The 17,377-nt window shown below is 34.8% G+C and overlaps 1 protein-coding gene across 1 annotated transcript; it reads right to left on the reverse strand.

The window, feature by feature from the left end:
* Positions 1 to 552: 552 nt before the first annotated feature.
* Positions 553 to 2,763, reverse strand: LOC130981811 (protein FAR1-RELATED SEQUENCE 6-like). The gene is made up of 8 exons (XM_057905528.1): positions 2,675 to 2,763; positions 2,479 to 2,492; positions 2,119 to 2,385; positions 2,006 to 2,031; positions 1,467 to 1,904; positions 930 to 1,010; positions 716 to 746; positions 553 to 596 (listed from the first exon to the last, which is right to left on the reverse strand). Exons 1-8 carry the CDS (start codon positions 2,761 to 2,763, stop codon positions 553 to 555), a joined length of 990 nt encoding a protein of 329 aa, XP_057761511.1.
* Positions 2,764 to 17,377: the final 14,614 nt, after the last annotated feature.

Below are 17,377 nucleotides of genomic sequence, written 5' to 3' on the forward strand. Positions count from 1 at the left end.
TAATTTATAATTTATTTTTCTGTTTTCAGCTATGACTGTGCTATCTACGTAATGAAGTGGCTTGAGATATTTGAGCCCGCAAACATTAAGAGGCGAAAGTATGAGTGGGACAATTGGACTCAGGTAAATATGTTTAAAACTAAATAACTCTGTATTTCATTACTCAATTAACATGGTTGATTAAAACAGAATATTCTTTTTTACTGTAGGACGAGGTGGACCACTTTAGAGTGGAATATGCTTCCCGGATTCTATTCCATGACATGAATCTAGACAAACATGAAGCCATTAGGGGAAGTAATGCAATAAGACTGTCCAAGCCATCCTTGTTGTTATTGAGTCCATATTGTCAGATAGATTCTAAGGATGTTGACACTGCTTAATGTAATAGATTCTCAGGATGTTGACATTGCTTAATGTAAATCTTATATAGTCTTGTAACAAATGGAAGACATGTTGTAAATATTTGACAATTATAATGCATTTTATTGTGAAATTTCTTTCAATTATTAAACTCTGTGTGCTGTGTTCAAAATGTATGAATTACAAGTACTATAATATGCAGGAAAATATCAAATCAAATATACACCCATAACCTGCCATTTTTTACACCCAAAGAAAGTTGAATATACACCCTTACATCTATCCCCCCTTATGCTTTGTGCCTAAAATCCTGAACCCTAAACACTTAAAACCTAAACCCTTACCCCCTAACCTGTAAACCCTAAAACCCTAAACCCTAATACCTAAAACCATTAAACCATTGTAAAAAAAAAAAAAACAAACAGAAGATTCTGAAGTATATATATGTATCTATATGTAAAATATGAATCACAATAAAATTCACAAAAAGACACTCAAAAGAACATTGATTTTACACCCATATTCTGTAACTATACACCTAAAGAGTTGTCCCCTACTGCTGGTACCCTGAACTGATAATTCATAATATGTCCTTGATATTGGCTGGAATTTGAATGCACAACTGATGCAGCATCAAACACGTTTATCTGAATATAACAAACTCACATATTAGCTAAACTATTAACGAGAAAAATAAACTTAATCACCAGAAATTTAAAGAACATCAATTTTACCTCGCTTAAAACTTTCGTTTTCTTCTTCTTTGTGGCATTTGCAATCTGTTTGTCCAACTTTGAACCTAGCCTATTTTTTGGACGTCATCTTGTTCGAATCCTTGGGGGGCTTTGAAGCTCGTTAACGGATTCCAAGTTGGCGTCTTCATGAGATAAAGAAGATGTGCTCTTTCTTTTGGCTTTCAATGATTCCATCTCAACCATGACGTTATCGTACGCATGGTGCAAAATTGCAGTCAACTCCTCCGATTCGGATGCAAATTCGCAAATATTTTGTGAACGAAAAACTAATTGGTCAAACCTCTTGCTTCTTGGCTCCAAAAGTGGCTCGTCGTGGCTGCTCTTGATGTGTATGTGTCGCCTCTTTACCTTCTTGCTCCATCGTTCCAGTATATATCTAGGTGACACTTGGCTTACTTGTTCAAAGCTTAACACGCTTAGTGCGTGACGACACAGTATCCCTCTCGATTCAAATAATAAGCATTGGCATTTTATCTCGGCTGCAACTAAGTCGTAAGTAACCACAAACTTGTTGAATATTGAGCTGAAAACTTGTTCTCCAACCTCATATACTGAATAGCCTAGAGCAGAATTCGTTAATCTAGTGATGCAATTCACCTTTCCTCTTAATTGCGCTTGGACTTCCCTAAACTTTTGATGAGTGTACACATCTTGAAACTGAGCTTCAATGGAGGATTTGGTTGCACATGGTATGACCGTATAAAAATCTGCAGTATCTGATTCTCTCTCTGCTTGCTCCCTGCTTCCGGGGCAATTATCGTATTGTTGACGAATTGAATAAGCGAGCTGTTCTGGGTAATAAACTTGTTAAAAAATGAATGCATGCTCTCGCTCCTTTGCGTGCTTCTCATCCCTGCCCAGAAATGGTGATCCAAATAGATTGAAACCCATATATGATGGTCTTCATAGAGATCTGCAGAATACACCCAAACGCAGACTATAAATACACCCGATAAAAATTAAATTTACACCTCTGCTGCAGATTTTAAAACAACACTACCTGAAAGCCACCTGTTGTCTGCAAGACCAAAATTCAGCAGAAAATCATTCCAATTCCTATCAAATGAGTCTTTACTATGAGAGTTCCAAACAACTTGGCTCATTTGTTGTTCAATATCTTCATGTCCTTTATAGCCGTTTAATTTGCTTGGAATCTTCTTCATGATGTGCCAAATATACCAACGGTGAATTGTTGTTGGCATACAGGCCTCTAAAGCCCTTTTCATTGATGCGCATTTATTGGTGAGAAATCCTTTCGGAGCATTTTCTCCCATGCAACGAAGCCAACATTGAAATAACCATTTGAATGATTCAATTTCTTCGTTTTTCATCAAAGAGCATCCAAGAAGTGTTGACTAACCGTGGTGATTCACCCTGACAAAAGAACCACAAACCAAATTATATCTGAAACAAATTACTATAGTGCAGAATGAAAAATCGTTAGGTACACCCAACAAAATGCTTTCTATACACCCAAAAGACACCCAATATACACCTCTGCGGCAGATTCATAAAAATACATTAATTTAGCATCATAAACAGGGACAGTTTGTTACCTGTTTGTATTGTAAGTGGTGTCAAATGAAATAACATCTCCGAAATACTCAAAGGCAGCTCTACTTCTTGCATCGGCCCAAAAAGCCATTTTAATCGATTGATCCTCCTCGAGTTCAAGCTCAAAAAAGAAATTCTGATTCTTCTCTTTCATTCATAACAAATATTTCCCGAATTCCTTTGCATCTTCTTGTTCGGAAACATTCCGCACTTCCCTGGTAATGTAATTCCTCATATCCTTTTCAATAAAATTTAACTCTCGATGACCACCGGCAGCCGCAACAAATGATTGGTAAGTTTTGCTTGGTCTGATACCAGCCTCCTCGTTATTCTCTATTGTACGACGAATGGACATGCTTAGTTCCCTGTGCTGTTTGAGCATCTCTACTTTACTTGGACAGCAAGGGTGTGAATGATCTAGCACAACCTTTGAAATGATCCAAGCACCAACATCCTTCAATGTGTGTATATAAATTCTTGCAGGACAGTTTAAACCGGCTATCGGATTCGTCTTCTCGGTCGGAGATATTTTAGATTTCTATTTTCCCTCTCTGCTACATGTAATCAATTGATTCTTAATCTCGTTTCCCTTCCTATTTGTGCTCCGAACTCTTGTATAAAAACCTGCAACCTTGGCGTAGTTCCTGTAAAATTTTCCAGCATCTTCAAGGGTGGTAAAGGTCATTCCAACCTTCGGAACAAACTGGTCATCAACAACAGAGAGAGGCTGCAGAATACACCATGTCAAAAACTATAAATGCACCCAATCATTGCTAATATAATACACCGGAACGGTACCAACTCAACTAAAATGACAATAAAAGCCATAAGCTATAAACACACATGCTGCAGAATACACCATCACAAAAACTAAAAACACACCCAATCATGTCTAATATAATACACACGAACGACAACAACTAAGCTAAAATAACAGAAAAAGTCATAACTGTAAATACACCCACACTATCGAAACAAATACACACAAAAAAGTTCTGATCTACACCCGAGCGTCTGCTATAAATTCCATATAATCAATCAAAACTAATACATTACATTCAAAACACAGATTTATATTGATGCGTTAGTCTCACAGTCAATGTTCACGAATTATTCAGCTACACAATGCTACACAAATTATTGCAACAAAATTCAGAGTAAACTATGTAAATCAAACCTCAAGAACTTCATTAGATTCAAATTCATAATCCACTTCGCCCTGATTCAGCTGAGAATCTGAGATTGAATCAACCATTATCTTCAAAATGAATCTAAACTTTGATTTAAGTAAACAAAAATCGATAGGAAACGAAGCTGGAGTTAAAAGAGAGAAGAACGAGAAGAAGAAGAATGAGAAGAAGAAGAACGAGGAGAAGAACGAAGAAGGAAACAAATCTAGAAATAAGGAGAGAAGAATGAGAAGAAGAAGAACGAGAAGAAAAAGAACGAAGAAGGAAACAAATCTTTTAAATTTGGTAGTTATAAATACGCGGAATATTTATATAGCACGTGTATTGGACGTAGGGTTGCAGCGTGTTTTAAAGATTTATTGGTTAATGAACTTGTAAAGCATACATGCAGAGCTTTTCTGTATTTTTTAACACTCAAACAAAAACTTGATTCATTATTTTCACTATATTAAAAATATTTTTAAAACTCAAATAAAATTTTACAATTATTTATATAACTTTAAAAAATTAATTGAATCTTATCCTATCAGACCGTAACAAGTCATTAATAGTCTATGAAATCACTTCCAGTTTTATATTGTATATTTATTCAATTTCTACAAGTTTTTTAAAAAGGAATTTATGTTACTGGATTTTTTTTCTTATTTTACAGATTATCACAAAGTAGATTACAAATTTTTTTTTTAGGTTACAACTGCTTTCAAACTAAATTTCAAAGCGAAAGAATTTACCCAAATATCTCACCTTCGAAACTCAATTGAAAAGAAACATGGACAATTAATCTATATTTAACCAATAATTTAATTTTGTGTTTCATAAGAGGATATTACTAAAAATTGTCACTGACGGCAACAATCATGTATATTTGAATTGAATTAGGAAAGTCCTATATCATAACAAACGTTATATACATTATCATTTGTTAAAGTGTTCAAAGGCCATGAAAAATAATGGTTAATTATAACATCTAAAGAACTTATCAAAAATAGGCTAAATGCACTAAAATTTTTGAATTCAATCTTAAACTCTCTTTTACACCAATATAATATCAATTATCCAAAATTTTCAACTACAAAAAGAAATAGTAAAACTAATTGTTCATGCAAACTACTTTACACCTCTGCTACAAACTACTTTAGCTTATGCAAATATCATTATGTTCATTATTAATATAATTTTTTATTATAACTTTTTAATAATCATCCCCGAGTCTAATGGATGCATATACATAGAGGTTATTGGAAGATTAAATTAGCAATTGACATTAGTTAGAGTTTTCTGTGCATTCATTCTTATCTCAAAAGTTTTGTTTCTATCTAAATATCCTAAAAGTAAGTCCAAAACAGTCTTAAACTGGCTCGGAATTACTAATCCATTTTGGAAAAGATATATATGTTTGTTCTTCTTTTCTAGTGCAAAATGCCCTCTCCCTTAAATAGGCTATTATGCCCTTAACACAAGAGTTACCTAGAAAATGAAATTATCAAATTAACCCATAACATAAATTAACCCTTGAAATAAAAGAAAAATTGAAAATACAATTATTAGCACTTAAAAAATTAGAATAAACGGAAATAAAAATGCAGCTATTGCAGTGTAAATTTCATATACCATTTATAAGTTAAAAATTAGATACAAGCAAAGAATGGGTTCATTGACTAATTGTTAATTAAATAAGTTAAAGACAAAATTACCATAAATTAAGAACTATAACTAAGAAATCACATTAAAGTTCCTAAAGATGTCATTGCTAAAAGCCTAAAACCATAGCAACTATCTAAAATCTTCTATATATATCAATTATGTGAGACATATGTAGATACTATTAGTAATATAACCATCATAGCAAGAGATGACATACCTCCTTTTGAACTCAAAGATTATGTCCACTCTTCCCCATATGTTCATTTCCTTGGAATATTTTGATTAAACGTAACTGTCTTATCAAAAGATTGAATAAAATTTTTAGAATCAAAGCCAATTCATGGCAAATAATTTTTAACTAGATAAGAGAATAACAATAATAAAATCTATCAAAAATCATCAATGTTCAACTAAGATAATCACAACTCTAATGACAATAATTATTCAGCCGTTAGAGCAAACACTTTGTGTACATTAATAAAAATATCTATTTAAAATTTGAGTAAGTTAACATCTGCTAAACACAGTAGCTCATTATTATAGAATAAAATTGTATTATATAAGTGAATTGAAAAAAATTACACGTCATCATCAATTAAAATACATCAAATTTGATGTTTGGAATCACTATATATTTGGCTTCCCTTTCTTGCATTGCAAATCTTAAGATATTACTCGGATATTCACACTAGATTCATTAGTCACATCAATTTTCATTAGAGAATTGACATAACTACTCGTTCAAAGAATCCAATCTATTGGAAAAAAATTAGGTTTGATTAATCTATTGGTTTCTACAATTTTGTAAAATTTTTAGTTTGGTCCTTATACTTTTTTTTCTTTTTAATTAGGTTTCTGCACTATTTTTTTTTTCAATTAGGTCGTTTTTGATAGTAATTATCTTAATTGTATAGGAACATAACTAAAAAAAGAATTAGTGCAGTGACTCAAATAAAAAAAAGAAGTGTAGAAACTCTATTAAAAAAAATTTGGTGCAAGGACTCAATTGAAAAGAAAAAAACTACAATGACCTAATTAAAAATTTTGTGAAACTATAAGAACCAACAAAATAATTAAACAAAATATCTATAGTGAAAAATAAAAGGCATATACGACATGAATACCTTCCTTTAAAAGCTCGGTTTATATTATCAATTCTTTCTTGAAAACTACAAGTCCCATATAAACAAACTCACCCACAACAAGTTTAGTTCACAAATCATAATAACATCACCAAATTACACAAATAGAAAATTAATTTTATATTACAATAACAACACATAGGCAAAAAATTAATTAAAATAAATTGCACAAATAAAAATTTAATTTTAACATTAATAGAAAGAGCAACACAATAACTTAATACGACTCTCAATTCTTCCATTAATTATTTAGTTCCTTCAAGACAAGAAAAGAAAAAAAAAATCACATTAAAATTAAAGTTTGTGTATCAAAGTTCAATCTAAGTTCAGAAAAAAAGGGGATGGTAAGCTGAAAAGGAGAAATAAAGTGATAGACTTACCATAATTGATAGCGATGGGGAGCAATAGCTGTTATTGTAGATATCAAAACAAGAGGGAAGTCACAAAGAGAGCAGCTTTTACGACAACAGAAAGAGAAATTGCGTAGGGAAAGATGAGAATAACATGGCCCGTGATTATAGAAACCCTGCCCATGGTGAACCTTACATAACTCGTGGAGAAGTTGTGCATGGCCCATGAAAATCTTCACATTCTTTGCTAGTAGACTCTTTCCCTCCTCCAATCACTGGTGAATGGGGAATGATTTGGAAACTCTTCAAGGGAGATCGAATCGGTGGAGAATGTGTGAACGGGAGGAAGGATGTGAAATGGTAGCGAATAAGTGAACACTAAAAAATGGGAGAATGATGAAAAATAGAAATCAATGAGCAGGAGGTGAAATAGAGTGAAAATAAGAGGAAAAAGTGTGAAATTGAAATTAGAGAGAAAATTAACATTGGCAGTTTTAACTTGGTGTTGAAGAAAAAGAGAAGACGAATTGGAAGGAAAAATAGGAGAGACAATGCATGTGAGTTTGGATCGATGGCCAAAAAAGGGTTTCAATAGAAAGACATAAGTGCGCGTTACTTCAATCCACACTACAAATGGCAAATTAGACTTTATACATTAACATATGTATCCGTATTGTAGTTAGTAATTGGAAAAAGTAGTACTTTGTTGGTAAAATATTATTTCTCAAAGAAATAATCTTACATAAATATCAGATGTGGAATACTCTGGATTAAACCATACTGTTTCCTGAATATATCAGATGCATGCCACTCAACATATTTAAATGATATCAACCGTATGTTCGTCCTCTAATTCATGAAATGTTGATGGATGTCTACTGGAATCACATCCAACTCAGTGCGATCAACATTGTAGGCCTCCTGAATGAATTGAACACAATATAAAAAATAAAGAATTATTCATAGAAGATTGACAACATTTAGCATAAATACATATGGAAATCATTTTACATAAATTGCTTAGAGTGTACTTGACCTTCTTGTATCTCATCTAATGACCTCCTAGAGTGAGCAACAGAATGATATCAGTACGACCGATTAGCACGCTTTGAGTTACGCTACCTGACATTATTTTTTGTTGTTAGTAATTTTATGGTTAAATATTAAAATACAATGTGAAACACTTAGTACAGTTGATACTGATTAATATTACTAATTATTAAGTGGGAAATGCCAGCGCGGGGGAGGGGGCACGAATCGGAGCAAGAAATGGTAGATGGAACCAAGCCCAGATTAGCAGCAATATCAGTAGACTATCGATCTCTTTACAATCAAAACGGGATGCCCGACATGGTGCTATGTACAGGTGCGCTAGGTATGCCAATCCCCAGCTTATCTCCCTGATCTCAGCGAAGTTGCAGAGTAACAACTAAAAATTTCAGTGCATTGCTACTCTAGACTTGTCTCTAAACAAGTGATACGTGTTCAGGAAGATATTTTCGTCATTTTAAAGCTAAAGGGAAGAGTGGTAATCTCGTCACGTTCAAAGATTTGAATACTAGAAGAATTGTACCATGCCGGTCTTGGACATCAAGAATATCAAGAGTCCGTCAAAAATAGTGGTGCCGAAATGGCGACAACTCAAAAGGCTCATTGGGCTAAGGTAGGACAACAAGAAGCCCAATAATGCTTTTCAAATTCAATGGGAGGCATAATTTATTATTCATTTTTGAATTTTTTAGGCATTTATCTTAATTTGTTTTACTGTTAGAGTTTGTTGAAAGATTTGATTTACTTCTGATTTGCTTAGTAGTATTTTTAGGAATTTTAAATTTAAATCAAATCTGATATAATCTAATAAGATGAAATCTGATTTAAATTAGATATCATGTATTTAGGATTTTAAAATTTAAATCAAATTTGATCTAATCCAATATGATCAAATCTTATTTAAATTAGTTATCTTATCTTTAGCAGATTTAAATTAAGTTATCTTATCGTATCATTTAGTTAGTTTGTTAGGGGCCTATTTAAACACCTTTGGTGAGGTAATTTACACAACTTTTAATCAATAAAATTTATAGTTTCTTTATGCACGTTTTTTAGTGTGATTCAGTGAGGTGAGTGATTTGCTTCACTTGTTACATGAAGAAGATTGAAGGATCCAACACTATGGTGATCTGCGTGGTGGTTTCTTTAAATTTTCATCTCTTTGATCTAGGTTGTCAAGGACAGGTTCTTTAAAGGTCTAGTATGGAATCTTTTTTGGTGACCTAGGTTGCTAAGAACAGGTTTCTTAGAGGTCTAGTAGGAAAACTCTTATCTATCTTTTATGTTTCCGCTGTGTCTTTACTGTTGCATCTTTTCTCCATCTTTTTCTTATCCCTTTATCCTTCGTTCTAATAACTTCTTATCATCTGGTATCAGTTACAAGTTGTAGGTAAATTCTTATTTATTTACACGTTCCATAGATCTTGTTTAGTCTCTTTATTTTTTCTCTTTAATGTCTGCAAATTCACTTTAGAGTCCACAAAAACCAAAAAAAAAAGAAAAAAAGAGAGTTCCAAGAAAAAAAAGATTGAGTATTACGATAGTGATTGTAAACCCTATAAAAATTAGCGAATAATTAGTGAATAAATTAATTTTTAATAAAATAAAGTAGAAATATAAACTTCTATAGTTTAATGAGGTAGAGCTAATTAAAAAAGAATTTTGACACTAATTTTAAAGAATTTGGCCCAAGAATGGGCCAAATGCGCTGAATCAGTCGAACTGAGCCCAAATCGGGCCGGGAGGCCCAACCCACTCACTTAAACATGATGAGCTTCAGCTCATCCTCTCTTTTCTTCATGCAAAATGCTGAAGTTCAGCAAGAGAGAGGGGGGAAGAAAACTCCAAAGTACCAAACCTTTGGCTTTGATTCAAACCACCATATCTTCTCACTCCAAGCTTCGATCACCGCACCGTTTGCGGCCACGCATCCACGACGTTGAGCTCTACAAAGCTCGGTGATTAATTTTGGTAAGGAACCTCAATTTCATCTTAGCCTTTCATTTTCCCCAAATTTTTGAAAACTTTGTAGTTGGGTTATTGAAACTTGATATCTTGGTGTTTAGGCTCAAATTAAACTTGAAGTATTAGTAAGTTTTTGCTCATTTAAGGCATGGGAAAGGTAAAGGCTTTCTAAATCTTGTGGATTCTTAGATTATTGTGTGTTAGGAATTGGAATTTGGTAGATGGATGTGGTAATTGTGTTTTGGAGCACCATTGAGGAGATGGTAGCCTGTTTGGGTCATTGGGTTGCTGAATTTGGTGGTGAAGCTTGAGACTTACCTATTGTATTACCTTGGGTTATACGAGGAAATTGGCCAAGGATAGTTTTGGTTTCTTGTATTTAATATATAATGTCTTGTGAAAACTTAGGTTAGATGACCATAGGATAGATGTGAATGCATGAATGTGTTAAATGATTAGTACCTTGATAATAATTGTTGAGATAGGTCGAATAATAGTTTAGTAATTGATGTTGGTTATGAATGTGGGATGCTAAATGATGATTTGAAGATGATTGATAAGGTGATAAAAATGCATATGTATATGTGATGAATTATTGATAATCTTGTTGGTATAATTGAGAAATTTAAGTGTGAGATTGTTTAAGATTGAGGTATGACTGGTTGTGGTAGGAGGTGGGGTTGTGTTGTTGTGATATGATATGTTGTGGTGTTGTTTGTATGCATAGAATGTTGTTATTGAGTTTATTGTGGTAAAAATAGAGGTTTGATGTTTTAAATGAAAACCTTATTTTAACGAACTTTGGCGGCCCATAACGGGAGACTAAAATTTTGGATGGAAATGAAATTCATTTCAAATCAAAGATGGTTTTACAAGCTATAAAACAATATAAATTTTGTGGAAAAAGAAATTTTGTAGAGGAAGTTATGGACGTCAAAAATCATGTTCAAAAAAATTGATTTTTTTCAAGTTACAGCAAAACCAGAACTTCTAGTTTGTGAGCATACGCACACTGATGTGTGCATTCTTTGAATAGGGGCCAAGTTTTATTTGTGTGTACGCACACTAGTATGTGCACGCACACCTTGCGATATTCAGAAAGCGTGCGTACGCGCACTATGGTTCGCACCCACACACAGGGACATACCTACTGCTGAGAGCGTTCACACGCTCTGAAGCGTACGCATACCCTGTGGTTGTTATCAAATGTGCGTATAAACACCAGGGTGCGCATGCACATGTACGTATATGCTTGCTGTTGGACGCGTTCGCACCTCCTTGTGCGTATGCACCTCTGTGAAAAATTGCACAAGTGTCCGCACGCACACACTTTGTTTTCCAGCAACATGTATTTAAACATTGTTTCGAACCTCTAAACCTCTATTTTTATCCTTTAGAACCTTGGAAATGAGTTATAGTGGTAGTGAACGGGTTTGAACTAGGAAGGTGAGGTAGCTTGAAGAAGAAGTAAGTTGGAAATATGAGGAACCAAGTAAGAGAAGTGTAGAGATATGATGTATATTTGATGCCATGGCTATAATGAATGATTATGAAATAAATATGAATGAATATGATTTCTTATGTGACTTATGCACTCAATTTTATCTGAGATACGAGTTTTCCTGGGTAAAGAATAGTGGCTTGCCACCACGTGTTCCAAGGTTTAACAGCCGAACTTGTCAGGTTGGCTTGATAACCGACATGTGAGACTCATCAGCCATAGGATAGGCATACATCATATGCATATTGTTTGAATTTCTTGTTTGTGCATTAAATGAGAATGTTTAAGTGAACTTACTATGATAATTGTTATATTTGCTATTTGCGGTACTTGTATTCTACCTGTGTTTGCCATTGTATGCTTGTTTGTCTGTATGGTTTTACCTGTGTTGGAGGATTGGAGGAAAGGCGAGGGACTCGAGGTTTGTAGTTCATTTTTGGTTAAGTTAACCTTAAAGGATCACCTGTTTATAGTTTTCTATTTTAGTTTTTTAAGCTTTATAGTTTGAGTGTTGGCGTTCTAAGATTGCCTCTGGTTTTTCCGAGACGTTATATCTTATGTATGCGGCACCTTTACCATGATAAGAACCCTCGGTTCTCATTCCATACAGATATTTCTATTTTTCAGATGCAGGTCGAGAGGCACCTCGCTAGGCGTCTGGAATTTCTGCAGCGAAGTGGATTCTTTGGGACATCATTTTGTGTACTGTTTATATATGACCATATGCATAGAACTCTCTTAATGTGTTGTTTTATTTTATACCTCTTAGAGGTGTATGGAGAACTAAGGTTCCTTTTGTATATTCTGGGTTATGGGTTTGATATATATATGTATGTAAATATTCTCCGGTTAGCCTTAGCTTCACAAGCTGAGTTAGGAGCTTGTTATTTTGTACTCTTGACCCTCTAATATTTCTTTCTGTATATATAAGTTTATGAACGTTAGCTTTCTTCGTATGCAAGTAATTCTTATTCTTGAGCATTATGGTTTTAATTTCGCGATTTTTGTTTTACCTATCCTTCAAGACTCCTCGTATACTGATGCGTGAGCATCTTTCCTATCTTTTTCTAGTGAATTTTCATCTAATTTGTTGAGTTTAATAAAGAATTAATTATCTTTTAGCCAATATGGATGCTACTTTGAGTATTTTACAATTTTGTTTATTTTAGGTAGCATTTGGCGGAATTTGACAGAGTTTCTGCGGCACAAGAATCAAAGGAGATGGCAACGAGGAGCGACACGTACGTGTGACTGACACGTACGCGTGAGTTGGAGGTATCCATGGCGACGCGTGCACGTGACCGACGCGTACGTGTGAAGTGAAGATTTTCTCAACGACGCGTGCGCGTGACCAACGCGTCCGCGTGACTTGCGAAAAAGACCATCGACGCATACGCGTGACTGACGCGTACGTGTGACATGCGCCACGTGCAGAAAAACGCAAAAAAATGCTGGGGGCTATTTCTAGGCTGTTTTGACCCAGTTTCCAGCTCAGAAAACATAGATTAGAAGCTGCAGAATGGACAAATCAAGTGGTCCCCACCCATCAGCTTAAGACTTGTTAATTAATTTAAATTTTAAATTCAAATATTATTTTTGAGGAAAAGATATAATTTTAGTTTTAGATAGTAGATTTTAAATTATTAAGATTAGTTATAAAAAGGGATCTGATGCCATCAGATTGGAACTCGGTATATTTTACCACAATCCTAGTTTTCGACTCTGAACCATGAGCAACTAATCCTCCATTGTTAAGGTTAGGAGCTCTGTCTATATTATGGATTGATTCATTTGCTCTTTCTAATTTTATTCATGTATGAATTTATAATTTAAGAATTGTTTTCGTGCTTTATCTTATGAATCTGGGTGGAATGGAAGTATGACCCTCTTTCTATTTGAGTTCTTGTATAACTTGGAAAAGCTCTATACTTGAACAACAGCTTGAAAACAAATTCTCCTAAATTTTAATTATCTGAATTTAATAGGATACGTGACATATAATCCTTTTATTTCTTGGGTAATTAGAGTTTTTGTGGCATATAAACTAGAAATTGATTATCGCCCTCTAATTGGAATTAATTGACCAAGGAATTGGCAGTTAATGAATTTTAGAGGAGACTAGGAAGGTCTAAGGAATTAGGGTCTAGTCTCATACAGTTTGCCATAAATTAAATCCTACATAATTAAATTAGTTAGTAAGAAAAGTTAATCCGAAAAAATAGATAACTCTAAAACCTTAACTGTTTTCTCTATATTTTATTCCCAACTTATTGTTGCTTGCTTTCTGAAATTCTTAATTTACTGTTTAATGCTCTTTGAATACCAAAACACTCTTTTCTGTTTGTCTAACTAAACCAATCAATCAATCATTGTTGCTTGATCCATCAATCCTCATGGGATCGACCCTTACTCACGTAAGGTATTACTTGATACGACCCGGTACACTTGCCGGTTAGTTTGTGGGTTGTAAAATACCGCACCATATACTACGTTCTTTCAATTATTGTATATATATAGTTTAGAGGTCGTAATACCACACCACCTCTGTTTAACGACTTAAGCGTAGAGCTCTGTGTAGTAGGGTGTTATAGCGATAATGAAGGAATCTCATATGCAAAAAAGGGTTCTTGGTTGCAAATCCCTGCATTTAAAGGGAGGAATGATCTTGAAGCTTACTTAAGATGGGAAAGGAAGGTAGAGTCAATTTTTGTGAATTGCATCCTTTCAAAAGAAAAGAATGTTCAATTGGTACAAGCCAATTTTTTCGATGATGCCTGTATATGGTGGACTTAATTAGGAAGATCTAGAAGAAAGTACGGAAAGAGCCCAATTTGCAGCTAGGAGAAGATGAAAAAAATCATGAGGAGCTAGTTTGTGCCATCATCATACCACATGAGGAATCGAGTTGTTCTATCATCATACCACAACGAATTAATTACAAAATTTTGTAAGTTACAACAAAGTTTACAATCAGTGATGGAGTATGGTGCACGAAATTGTGATCATCAATGGCGCCATCAACATGGTACGCTCAATTGTAATCTCAACTCTTTATCACAACTTCGCACAACTAACCAGCAAGTGCACTGGGTCGTCCAAGTAATAAACCTTACGCGAGTAAGGGTTGATCCCACGGAGATTGTTGGTATGAAGCAAGTTATGGTCATCTTATAAATCTCAGTCAGGCAGATTCAAATGGTTATGGATGATATATGAATAAAGCATAAAATAAAGATAGAGATACTTATGTAATTCATTGGTGAGAATTTCAGATAAGCGTATGGAGATGCTTTGTCCCTTCCGTCTCTCTGCTTTGCTACTGTCTTCATCCAATCCTTCTTACTCCTTTCCATGGCAAGCTGTATATTGGGCATCACCGTTGTCAATGACTACAGTCCCGTCCTCTCAGTGAAAATGTTCAACGCGCTCTGTCACAGCACGGCTAATCATCTGTTGGTTCTCAATCAGGTTGGAATAGAATCCAGTGATTCTTTTGCGTCTGTCACTAACGCCCAGCCTTCAGGAGTTTGAAGCTCGTCACAGTCATTCAATCCTTGTATCCTACTCAGAATACCACAGACAAGGTTTAGACCATTCGGATTCTCTTGAATGTCGCCATCAATTCTAGCTTATACCACGAAGATTCCGATTAAGGGATCCAAGAGATATCTACTCAATCTAAGGTAGAACGGAGGTGGTTGTCAGGCACACGTTCATAGGTGAGAATGATGATGAGTGTCACGGATCATCACATTCATCAAGTTGAGGAACAAGTGATATCTTAGAGCAAGAATAAGCTGAATTGAATAGAAGAACAATAGTAATTGCATTAATACTCGAGGTACAGCAGAGCTCCACACTTTAATCTATGGTGTGTAGAAATTCCACCGTTGAAAATACATAAGAACAAGGTCTAAGCATGGCCGTGAGGCCAGCCCCATGATCTAAGATAGCATAAGACTACTCAAAGATAGCTACCAAGATAAGAATACAATAGTAAAAGGTCCTATTTGTAGAGAACTAGTAGCTTAGGGTTTACAAAGATGAGTAAATGACATAAAAATCCACTTCCGGGCCCACTTGGTGTGTGCTTGGACTGAGCATTGAAGCTTCTATGTGTAGAGACTTTTCTTGGAGTTAAACGCCAGCTTTTGTGCCAGTTTGGGCGTTTAACTCCCATTCTTGTGCCAGTTCCGGCGTTAAACGCCAGAATTCTTGAGCTGACTTGGAACGCCTGTTTGGGCCATCAAGTCTCGGGCAAAGTATGGACTATTATACATTGCTGGAAAGCCCAGGATGTCTAATTTCCAACGCAATTGAGAGCGTACCAATTAGGCTTCTGTAGCTCCAGAAAATCCACTTCGAGTGCAGGGAGGTCAGAATCCAACAACATCTGCAGTCCTCTTCAGCCTTTGAATCAGATTTTTGCTCAGGTCCCTCAATTTCCGTCAGAAAATACCTAAAATCACAGAAAAACACACAAACTCATAGTAAAGTCCAGAAAAGTGAATTTTAACTAAAAACTAATAAAAATATAATAAAAACTAACTAAAACATACTAAAAATATACTAAACACAATGCCAAAAAGCGTATAAATTATCCGCTCATCACAACACCAAACTTAAATTGTTGCTTGTCCCCAAGCAACTGAAAATAAAATAAGATAAAAAGAAGAGAATATTCAATGAATTCCAAAAACATCTATGAAGATCAATATTAATTAGATGAGCGGGGCTTTTAGCTTTTTGCCTCTGAACAGTTTTGGCATCTCACTCTATCCTTTGAAATTCAGAATGATTGACTTCTATGGGAACTCAGAATCCAGATAGTGTTATTGATTCTCCTAGTTAAGTATGATGATTCTTGAACACAACTACTTTATGAGTCTTGGCTGTGGCCCAAAGCACTCTGTCTTCCAGTATTACCACCAGATACATACATGCCACAGACACATAATTGCGTGAACCTTTTCAGATTGTGACTCAGCTTTGCTAAAGTCCCCAATTAGAGGTGTCCAGGGTTCTTAAGCACACTCTTTTTGCCTTGGATCACAACTTCATTATTTTTTTCTTTCTTTTTTTCTTTCTCCTCCTTTTTTTTCTTTTTTTTTTGTATTCACTACTTTTTCTTGCTTCAAGAATCATTTTTATGATTTTTCAGATCCTCAGTAACATGTCTCCTTTTTCATCATTCTTTCAAGAGCCAACATTCATGAACAACAAATTCAAAAGACATATGTACTGTTCAAGCATACATTCAGAAGTCAAAGTGTTGCCACCACATCAAAATAGTTAATCTGTTATAAAATTCAAAATTCATGCAATTCTTCTCTTTTTCAATTAAGAACATTTTTCATTTAAGAAAGGTGATGGATTCATAGGACATTCATAACTTTAAGGCATAGACACTAAGACACTAATGATCATAAGACACAAACATAGATAAACATAGGCATGAAAATTCGAAAAACAGGATAATAAAGAACAAGGAAATTAAAGAACGGGACCACTTAGTGATGGCGGCTTGTTCTTCCTCTTGAAGATCTTATGGAGTGCTTGAGCTCCTCAATGTCTCTTCCTTGCCTTTGTTTCTCCTCTCTCATGATTCTTTGATCTTCTCTAATTTCATGGAGGAGAATGGAATGTTCTTGGTGCTCCACCCTTAGTTGTCTCATGTTGGAACTCAATTCTCCTAGGGAGGTGTTGATTTGCTCCCAATAGTTTTGTGGAGGAAAGTGCATCCCTTGAGGTATCTCAGGGATTTCATGATGAGGAGTTTCCTCGTGCTCAAGTTCATGAGTGGGATCTCTTGTTTGCTCCATCCTTTTCTTAGTTGTATCCATGTGGACTTGGTCCAACCTTT

Source organism: Arachis stenosperma, chromosome 1 (genome assembly GCF_014773155.1).
Source record: "Arachis stenosperma cultivar V10309 chromosome 1, arast.V10309.gnm1.PFL2, whole genome shotgun sequence".
Taxonomy (NCBI): Eukaryota; Viridiplantae; Streptophyta; class Magnoliopsida; order Fabales; family Fabaceae; genus Arachis; species Arachis stenosperma.